The sequence below is a fragment of the Trifolium pratense genome, linkage group LG1 (assembly GCF_020283565.1).
Source record: "Trifolium pratense cultivar HEN17-A07 linkage group LG1, ARS_RC_1.1, whole genome shotgun sequence".
NCBI classification, from domain to species: Eukaryota; Viridiplantae; Streptophyta; class Magnoliopsida; order Fabales; family Fabaceae; genus Trifolium; species Trifolium pratense.
The window spans coordinates 6,583,273-6,594,249 of NC_060059.1; the positions used below are offsets into that span (position 1 = coordinate 6,583,273).

The 10,977-nt window shown below is 33.0% G+C and overlaps 2 protein-coding genes across 2 annotated transcripts; both read right to left on the reverse strand.

Annotated features, from left to right (window-relative positions):
* On the reverse strand, positions 1 to 4,039 carry LOC123914186 (ferric reduction oxidase 2-like). The gene is made up of 8 exons (XM_045965228.1): positions 3,580 to 4,039; positions 2,898 to 3,000; positions 2,588 to 2,779; positions 2,248 to 2,482; positions 1,691 to 2,018; positions 1,225 to 1,468; positions 381 to 1,081; positions 1 to 300 (listed from the first exon to the last, which is right to left on the reverse strand). The coding sequence occupies exons 1-8, from the start codon at positions 3,803 to 3,805 to the stop codon at positions 161 to 163; spliced, it is 2,169 nt and encodes a 722-aa protein (XP_045821184.1). The 5' UTR covers positions 3,806 to 4,039; the 3' UTR covers positions 1 to 160.
* Positions 4,040 to 4,660: 621 nt separating this feature from the next.
* On the reverse strand, positions 4,661 to 10,173 carry LOC123902357 (ferric reduction oxidase 5-like). The gene is made up of 8 exons (XM_045952059.1): positions 9,875 to 10,173; positions 9,592 to 9,700; positions 9,273 to 9,458; positions 8,609 to 8,843; positions 7,667 to 7,994; positions 6,621 to 6,861; positions 5,445 to 6,157; positions 4,661 to 5,003 (listed from the first exon to the last, which is right to left on the reverse strand). The coding sequence occupies exons 1-8, from the start codon at positions 10,029 to 10,031 to the stop codon at positions 4,864 to 4,866; spliced, it is 2,109 nt and encodes a 702-aa protein (XP_045808015.1). The 5' UTR covers positions 10,032 to 10,173; the 3' UTR covers positions 4,661 to 4,863.
* Between the last annotated feature and the right edge of the window lie 804 nt (positions 10,174 to 10,977).

Genomic DNA, 10,977 nt, shown 5'->3' on the forward strand with positions numbered 1-10,977 from the left:
TTCATCACATGCCAACACATTACATTGTAAATTAACCAATTTTGCATAACGCATGCACAAACAGAATAGTCATTTTGTTAATGGTGTATTAGAGAATAGTCATTTAGTATCATACTTAGAAGGGTACTTGTAACAAAATAATACATGGAGCCTTTATAGTTCACCAGCTGAAACTAATGGACTCGAAATGCAAGTTATCTGTTGAACAAGATGTACAAATTGATGCTACTTCATGTCTCATTTTCCTTGGGCCACTAACAAGAACTCCAATGCTTGATCCATCACAGTTAGAAAGTATTTCTGCAGAAAATCAAAATATGTTACTGATTTGCGACCAACTAATTAGAATTTTTTTGGACAAAATAGTTAAATTATCTTACTCTTGATATCAGGCCTTTCGCCGTAATGAATTTTAGCTGTTTGGATAAGGGATTGGAGGGGAAGACTCTCTAATTCTCTGTCAGTTTTGTGATTTACTGAGCCTGGTGAAGTTGTTGGAGTCGATGTATTTTTAATCTGCGTCAAAGCTTTGTTTTGTTTTTTGTTCCAGAGAAAGACAGATGTAGCTGCAATAACTATAGATACACATACGAACAACATGCTAAGAATGGACCTTAAGAAATAAGGGTATATCAGGTCAGAGTTATGATCAATAGGATATATGTAGTATCTAGTTAGGACAGCGATAATCAGAAGGAATAATATAAAGGAAGTTGTGATGATAATTCCAAGATAGAGCCAATTGTTTTGTCCAAAGACTGCAGAAATTGGTTCGTCTAATGCGTTCGACTTGAACCATAATGTTTGAAGAAGCTTTCTATCATTTGTTGTCGCTGTCTGTTTCTCTCTTGTTACATAGGCTTCAATCTGAAGCTGCAGGCGTGATGTGTCAAGGGTGGTGCCTGAGACAGGAAGGAGTAGGTCTATCATTGTAAGATCAATGGACTTCTTGAAGGAACATATAAGAAGAACTTTGAAAGATTTTCCGCCTTCATTGTTGGCCTTAAAGAGTAGCGAACGAATTATCGAGATGAAAGGAGTAATGCCACTTCCTCCACTCACCATCACTAGCGTTTCATGTCTGCACAAATTATTTTTTATCAGTACATGCCTTATGATATGTTAAACTGATGCGCAGCATATTCATAGCACACACATATATCACATTGAATTCAGCATCACCATTCTTTAAGAGCAAAGGTTCTTTTCATAAATCACCAGTACCTTGAGAAAAAAGTTGAAGCTGGTCCATACGGCCCTTCAATGGAGACGTCAAGGTGGGAGGGTGGAGACAAAGTTGATAGTTGCTTGAACAATGTGTGAGACCATTTACCTGTACTTTTGATGACAATGCTTAAGGTATCGAAATCAGTATTACTGCATGAGGTGATTGAAAAAGGGTGCCATTGCAACTTGGATATACTAGCAATATTTATGAAAATTATACTTGTTGGAGCATAGGACAATCCTGTCATTACAAAATGCGACAGAAGTTAAAGGACTTTGGTTAATTGTTACTTAAAATGGAGCCAAATATAAACCAGCTCCATCCAGTCTATCCCACCAAATCTAGCCGTTGTGTTGTGTCTAGGTTTCAGTTCGATCCAATGGCCGAAAATTGACTAGACTGGATGGAGTGCTCCAGATTCCAAATATTCCTGGACTATATAATGAAAATGAAAATCTTCACCTGGATTCTTGGAGAAATTCAGCTCAACAGCTTCACAAGGTAAAACGCGAGCAGAAACCAACTGAATTTTCTGCTGGGACTGTAGGAATCTTAGATATCGGTCGACCAAAAAAAGGTAAAATCCAGGAAGCATTATGCAAGAATAGGAAAATCCCACATGTAGGACAAAGAAGACTACGAAAACAATGTACAAGTGATGAATGTAGAAGAAAAGCTCGAAAAATTTCCGCCTTATACGAGGTAATGTTGCAGCCCACATGGTTAATCCAGCAAGCAGTGCTACTACTCCTGCCACATTTGAGATGCCAACTTTGCTCCATTTGAATATCTGCAATGAAAGTTTGTGGATTGTGAATTTGTTATGTCCTGATCAGACAACATAGTTTGAAAATGGCCTAATAATAGTAGCATCGATACTTTCATATTAAAGGCGTGTCCGGACACCGACACACATAGTTACATTAAATTTTTTGTCCGTTTTTTTCCTTCAAATTATTTTCTATGTCGACATGTCAGTGTCGTATCTGTGCCAGTGCTTCAATGATTATTAGTATTACCTCTGCGGTTTGATGTGTCTTGTCCCAAAAGCTAACATAACATAGTCCATGAGCTGTGAACAATGTCATTGCAATATGTCCTAGCCAGATATGATACTTGATACTTGCCTCTGAAGTTAGGCCAAGGAACCTCAAAATAGAAGACCCTCTCGAAACCGGAAACAATAGAAAAGCTAAGAAAATATTCCCAACAAAGCCTAAAGCCAGTGCTGAATTTTTCAGTTTGGCTTCCCACCTGTATAATAATGCATTAAAAAGGTATGCTTCATATTTTTGCATTTCACTTTCATTTTCAACAGTGCTTTTATTCATAAACTATGAAGAGAAGTTATTTTCTTACACTTGCTCTCTTTCATAAGCTGCTTGCAGGGCCACTTTTGCAAACATGCCATGTAAGTAGGAACACAAGGACCAAATTAATAGTAAAACAAACATGATTATGAAAGAGAACTCTATCTTGGAGATAATCCCAAGTGGACCATTTACAAGCAATGGTTTTCTCCATGATGCCTTATTGAAGAATCCAATCTTGCTAAGAATTGTAATTAAGAGCAATAAATCAGTCACATTTGGTTGATTAGGCATTATTAATATTAGGAACAAAAAAAAAAAACAGACTGATGAAAATAAAGTTCATGAAACAAATGTACCTTTCAGTGCTATGATTAGAAGCTTTTTGCATCAAATGATGATATAGACATGCCAAAGTCGCTATAAATATTATAGGAAATGTGTAAACGAGTATGGTTGTTCCTGTGCAAGGAGAGAGCATGCATTATGCATATAGATATGAATAATGAAATTTTTACACCTTTTTGAAAAACACCACACTTACACCAATAAATTAAGTTATGTTATCGTTCCTTGTAAGTTTAGCTCAGTTGGTAGAGACATATCACATTATATATGCATGAGCCAGAATTCGAACCCTGAACACTCCACATATTCACCTTCAAGGTGAAATTTCTAGTTACCAGGCTTCTTGAAAAAAAAGTTATGTTTATCCCTATCTCATCAATATCATTAAAGACATATAGTAGTGTCTAAGTAACATAGTGAAGCATATCACCAAAATTTACATTTGCAAAACATTGATCCATGAATCTTTTTATGCAAATTTTCCATTTGAGTCTTTTAACTGTTTCCCATGTGACAATATTTTTTGATGACTAGTCATCAAACTTAGCAAGAAGGAAACATAGAAAATATTTGACGAATTCAAATAAAAGCTGAGAAAAATATCAAAATCGTCTAATTTAAGAGACGAACATAGAACGTAAAAAACTTAAAAGATCACAAAAGGTGTAATTTAGTAAAAATATAGTGACAAACCTTGTTTGCCAAAGTATATTGGATCTGCCTTGGCTTGAATATGAGGTAACCAATCCATAAAAAAGGTATTTGTAGGCATCATAAGCCAAATCATGATATAACCAAGATTAATCAACACTATGAACCACCATATCCCATTTTGAAAAATATTTTGTGTTGGAGAAACACCTCTATTCAACTCTAAGTCCATGACATTCACTTCCTCTCTCTTCTTGTATGCATGCATATAAATGTAGGTATATATACACACAAGATTGAACAATAATTGAAGATTTATAACAAAAATATAGTATAAGGGTATAATGGCAAATCTACATATGAAGAAATTGGTCTTTATTTATTTGATCCTGAAACTTGTCTCTTTTAATTATTTTCTTTTTTGTGAATAAACTTGACTCTTAATTAGGAAGGGAAATTGGTGAGAACACATTTCATGTTGGCCTTAGTGTTCCTTCCAATGCAATTGTCACATATTTTTAATTTTTAATTACCAAATTGTGTCATTTATGCACTAAATATTAAAAAACAAAATTGTTCCCATAGAATAGAAATCTAGTTTGTCTTTACAAAAAAGCATGCGGCAGAAGCAAGGTGGACAAAATTGGAAGAGTCGTATGATGCCTTTTGGTTGGATAAAAGGGGTTGTCCTCTTTTTATTAAATGGTAAATACTCACTGTCTTCAGCTACTCATGTAAAAATATTTTGTCATCATTTCAGTTTTGATTACAATATTAATTAATTTTTTTATAGAATTAATTACTTTATTTTAACCGTGATTTTTTAAGTTTTAACCATCCGGTTAATAAGTAAATGACCTGATAATTTAATTTTGAGGTTCGACCCTGTTGTAAGTAAATAAAGATTTGTATCGGCTGCTATAACTGCTACACGCAGTACAAAATTGTAGCCGCACAAAACAGATTAGACAGTCCTGATTTATATAATTAATTTCATTAATTTTTATAAATTTTTTAATCTTGACCATTCATTTTTGATCGGACGATCAGAAAAAACAGTTGCATCAAATCCAATTCCCTATAAATAATAGCTGACACGAAAATAAATTAATTGACACAAAAATTAAGTGCAATTTTTGGAGATTTCCACTCAATAATATATGCAGAACATAGGTGAGAAAAGACATTAATTAATATTTTACATGCACACATGTGCTTACATACACTTCTTCAAATTGCAGAATCAACATGAAAACTTCAGAGAGATGGTAAACGGCATATATATATACACACAACTTGTACATTGATGCTAAATTATATTATAGATCACCAATTAAAGCTGATGGATTCAAAGTGAAGATTATCAGCCAAACCAGAAGCACAAATTCTAGCAACTTCATGTCTCAATTTTCTTGGACCACAAACCATAACTCCAACATCTTTGCCTTCACACTCAAACAGAATTTCTGCAAAATTAACAAATTGTATATATCACAATCTCATTGATACAATATATTAAAAAGAGATTAGTCTCTACAATTGCGTGCAAATGATACTCAATTTACAAAAATAAAAACTAAGGCTAAATTGTACTTTTGGCCCCCTAACTTTAACAAAATTGAGATTTTGGCCCCTTAACTTTCATAATAGCACATGTGGAAAGTATGTCACATCAGCATGTGTTGCCATGCGGACAATGACTAACATGCCACATCAACATGACTTGCCACATATGCTGACGTGACATGCCACATGTGAGTCATTGTCCGCGTGACATGTGAGTCACTTGCCACACGTGCGTTAACTTGGCCAGGGGTCATAATTGCAAATTTGTAAAAGTTAGAGGGCCAAAAGTGAAATTTAGCAAAAAAAACTAAACATATACAAAAGTAGTCTGCCTCACTTACTCTTGAGATCAGGTCTTGCACCAAAATGTACATTGGTAGCTTGCACTAAAGATTGATGAGGAAGACTTTCAAGTTCTCTTTCTGATCCATAAATCCATGACCCTGGTGATCTTGTTGGTGTTGAAACTTCTACATTCATTATTTGCTTATTTTCTAAGGTGTTGTTTTGTCTCTTCCACCAAAGAAAAATTGCACTAGAACATAAACATATACATGCACAAAGTAGAAACATGAACCACATAACCTTGAATGTCCAATTATAAACTTCACCTGAGTTACTTTCAATTGGATAGATATAGTAACGAGTAACGATCCCTAAAATGAGGAGAAACATGATGAAAGATGATGTGATTATAGCACTGAGCCATAACCAGTTATTTGGGCCTAATATAGCTGAGATAGGAGAGTCTAAGAGGTTTGGTTTAAACCATATTGTTTGAATATGTTTTTGAGTATCTCTTGGTGGTTCTTCTTTTTCTCTTGTAATGTAAGCTTCAATTTGTAACTGGAGCTGTGAGATTTGAGTTGTTGAACCAGAAGATGGAAGTATAAGATCTAACATTGTTAGATCAACATAGTTTTTAAAAATACAAACAAGTAGGAGTTTTGGAGGTTGAAATTCTTGTTGTTGGCTTTGAAATATGAGATCTCTGATTATTGATATGAAAGGAGTTATGCCACTTCCACCACTTATCATCACAATCTGTTCATGCCTGTTTAGAGACAGAATAATGATAAATAATTAGTCTTGCATTTGAAAATTGATTTGTTGTGCATACAGAAACCGGAATCGAAAGAAAGACAGTGTAAAACCCCTAGATTTAACGAGGTCCAACAATGTGACTGCATTCCTGAGGGAGCAGAGCGGGTAGGTTTTCTTTTATTTAGAATATTTTTTCCCGCTCTGCTCCAATGGTTTTAAATTGTAGCCCGTAAATATTACTTAGAGGTATCTGCAACAACATTGCAACTACAATTGGATTATAATGCAATGCAATATAAAGGTTGGCGGCGTGAACCCAACCGCAATTTAACCATGAGCTAAGAGTCATACACACAACATAATATAAGATGATTCACATATAAGAAGATAGGAAGTTGAAATAATAGACTAAAACCCTACATATTTATATTACTAGTATAGAAGAAGCATTTTGCTATGAATACCAATCTAACCTTAGAAATTGTGAAGTATGTGGTCCATAGGGTCCTTCAACCGAAACACTAAGATGATCCAAAGTTGTTGAAGAAAGTTCCTGATAAAGCTTGTTTGACCAGCTACCCAAATTTTTTATGATAACACTAAGAGAATTAGTCTCCATATTACTACTAGAAGAAACTGTAAAAGGGTGCCATTGCAGCTTGGAAACCTTTGGAACATTTATGAACACCAAGCTTGTGGGGTTATAGTATAAACCTGAATTTAGGAATTAAGCAAAAAAAAAAAAAAGATAATTTTGTGTTAGCTAGGTTTAGGTAATGATAATTTTGTCAAACTTTTTTATATAATCTATATAAGCTGTTTTTATGAGCTATCTTAAAGAGCTTATAGAAATAAGCTGAAAACAACTTTGAGTTGTTAATCACATATTAGGTTTATTCTATGTAGTTCGGTTTTATTTAGGTTAAATTGCACTTTTGATCCAATAATTTTCACAAACTTGCAATTTGACATCCAAACTTTCATAACAACACTTTTGGCCCCCAAACTTTCACAAACTTGCGATTTTGACCCTCTAATTTTAGCCACTTTTGCAAAAGAATGACCCCTACTAATTTTTACCAAGTCAACATACACATGGCAAGTGACTCACATGCTACATCAATATGGCTTGCCACATATGTTGACGTGGCATGTGTGTCACTTGCCACGCGTGCGTTGACTTGGTCAAAATCAGTGGGGGCCATCCTTTTGCAAAATCCTAAGTTTGTGAAAGTTAGAGGGTTAAAAGTGCTATTATGAGAGTTAGGGAACCAAAATCGCAAGTTTGTGCAAGTTAGGAGGACAAAAATGCAATTTAATTAGCCATTTATTTAACAATACTTGTGATAAGATATTTCCTTGTTATTATAAAGTTATTTCTATAAACCCTCTCAAACAGTTTGCTAAATATTTTTGTTAATAGATAAACTCAAATAAAACATAATCCAAACAAATTATATTCTTTCATAGTATAAATGGACAAAGATTATATAAGAAATGAATTGTACTATTGTCTTACTAGGATTCTTGGAGAAGGTGAGCTCAAGTGCATCACAAGGTAAAAGACGAGCTGATAGTAAACGAGCATTTTGTCGAGATTGTAAGAATCTAAGATGTCTATCAACGAGGAATAGGAAAATCCCAGGAGCAATCATGCACATGTATCCAACACCAACATGGATGGCATAGAATAAGATATAGAGAATGTAGAGATGGTGAGTGTAGAAGAATACTTCATACATCTTACGTCTTATGCGTGGAATGCTTGTTATCCACATTGCTAATGCTATTAAACTTGCAATCTCTCCACCTACATTTGATACATATGTCTTGCTCCACTCTAACATCTATACCGTAAAAAAAATACATATATGAATGATTGGAACAAATAACAAATTAAACACACTAATTAATGGTGATGCATACAATAACTTGAAAATTCTAGGATAATTATCTAACAACCAATAAGAATAAATTACATGAGTAAATAGTTAAGGGTATAATAAGAAAAATAGCATTAAATTTTTTATTGGTAATATAAAGCGACATATATTGTGGTACAAAATTTTTCTCCAAAGTGACATATATTGTAATACGGAGGGAGTGAGTCACAAGGGTTAATCTAATGATGAAATATTTGAATAGTATGACAGAGGTCTTAGATTCGATGCTCAGCTGTATTGAAAAAAAAAACTTATAGGTATAGGAAGATTCATGTTTGAAATCTAGATATTAATAAACTTCATCGATCATTACTGTCCAAATTAATGAAGGAACAATATAATCCTCTCAAATTCCAATAAGAAAGAGACAATAGATTCCTTGCCACATGCATAACAAATTACCTTATCATAAACAACCAAACAAGGGACTTATGGATAAGAACCGTTTTTTTTTTTAGTAATTAAGATTGCACATATAATTTAGTCAAAAATAAAAAGATTGAACATATAAAACATACCTCAACCATTTGGTTGGTGATGGCCCAATAGATGATGAAACCTATGGTATGTGCACCAAAAAGAACCATAGATAAATGTCCAAGCCAAATATGGTATTTGATGCTTGATTCAGATGTCAGACCAACAAGAGGCAGAATAGAAGACCCTCTTGTCACTGGAAAGAACAGAAATGCCCAACATATGTTTCCTATGTACCCAAGTCTTAAAGATACACTCCTCAACTTTGCTTCCCATCTAATTGATCATGAATAATTATTTTAGTTAAAAATTGAACTCAAGTATTTTCAACTGATTCAAATTTATTCAAAAGAATTTGAGTTAAAATCTTAACCGATCGAAAAAATAATTGATTAGGCTTTATTCAGTTTATGGTAAAATACCCTTTTAAATGAGAATGTTAACTTGTGCCCTTAAGGGCACATTTTAAGGAGATAAATGTAGAAAAAATTTATTGAACTTGTGGCGTATTCAATTTTCTAAACATTAAATTTTTTGTATCATTAAATGCTATATTTCTATTTTTAGGTAGCTTAACATGTGCCCTTAGGCACAAGTTAACATAACCCAATTTTGAATTACAATACATCCTTCATAAAATCGAAGGATTAAGACCAAAAAAAAAATAACATATGAAATTTAAGATAGAGAGTTTAGATTAGTTACACTTTCTCGCCTTGTTTGTGCATATGAAGACTACCAAAACTAATATGCAAGTAATTGGAAAGGGACCATATCAAAAGTGCAACAAACATGAATGCAAAAATAAGCTCCATAGATGTAACAATTCCAATTGGAGACATCACCAAGAATGGTCGTCTTAGGTAACATAAACATCTTTTTAGAGCGCCACTGAAACAAAAAAACAACAACACACTTCTAAGGAAAATTAAACAACATATATCTATATAATTAAAGATTAATTCAAGTAATAATATTTAGTGGCTAGCTAGCTAGGGTATAGCATAATTTAGAACTAATTAACCTTGTGGAGGGTAACTTTTGTGTTATTTTTTCCCTGTGAAGATGGAGATAAATACAACTCAAAGCTCCAATGAACATCATAGGGAATGTGAAAAGCAGTAGATTTACCCCTGAAACAGTTAAAAATTAATGTATCTGATGTATAATATATATCAAATATATATCAGTTATTCAATGAATTTAAAAAATCAACTATTTCTTATAAAAAGGATAAGAGGTAGTAACATTTGTTTTTTGTTTCATAATGATTAGATAATTATTACTAAAATATACAAGAACCTAACCTTGCTCTCTGAAGTATGTAGAATTTAGGCTGTTTTTAAGTTTGGGAGTCCATGTGTTTTTGTAGATCTTTGTAGGCAACAAGATCCAAACAGTTAGCCACCCAAGAAACATCAAAAGAAAAATGACCCTTAGGAATGTGTGGCTCTTCATCATCATGCACTTGTGTGTAGAAAAGAATCTTAATGTGCACTACTTAATCTGCATCTTGTGGATTATGAAAGGTGTATATATAGAAAAGTCAGACACCCTATGGCTGGCTATGGTGGGGCTAATAACGTTATCGTATTACTCTCTCCTTAATATATTAATCAATTTCACATTGTTTCATATATATTAAGAAAAATATACAAATGAAAGAGAGAAATTTTTTTTACTAAATTATACCTTTATTAAGTATTTGTATATAATGTAAAGAAAGTATTCTAAATAAGTGATTTTTAATATTTTTATGTTTCGTTTGAGTTTTCTTTGTTCAATAATCTCGTCTTAATGCAGAGTTGTTTGTGTTGATTTTCCATCTTAGTCGATATTTGTTTTGATTTTCCATCTTAGTACGATGATTGTTTTGATTTCTCGTCTTAATATACATTGTTTGTTTTGTTCAGATTTGCTTCGATCCAAATTCAAGATTTCATGACTTTAGTGTCGTCTTGCAGATCCGGAGGCATTACTATTATGAGCACTTGAGTTTTATCATATCAATTGTAGGTTTTGTTACATTTAAGACATTAAGCCGTTTTATACTATAATTAACTTGGATGTTGTGAACTTATTTGACTACTCCATCCGTCCCAAAACTTTAGTCCTTTTAGAGTTTTGCACGGAGATTAAGAAATAATAAATGTTTCGTTAAAAAAAAATGATAAATGTTGATAAGTTAAGTTATTTTTACCCTTACTTTATTAAGAAAGAGAAAATATATGTAATTAAGAATAATGCTAGCAACACACTCTTTAACAAACACACTCCAACACACTCTCTTTTATTGGTTGAAATTCACACTCTCCTCATGTAATTAATGTTTTAGCTTTAGTAAAAGTACAAATGGTAAAATATCACTAACTGTGCATTGAGTTTTTGAAAAGACTAAAAATTTGAGACA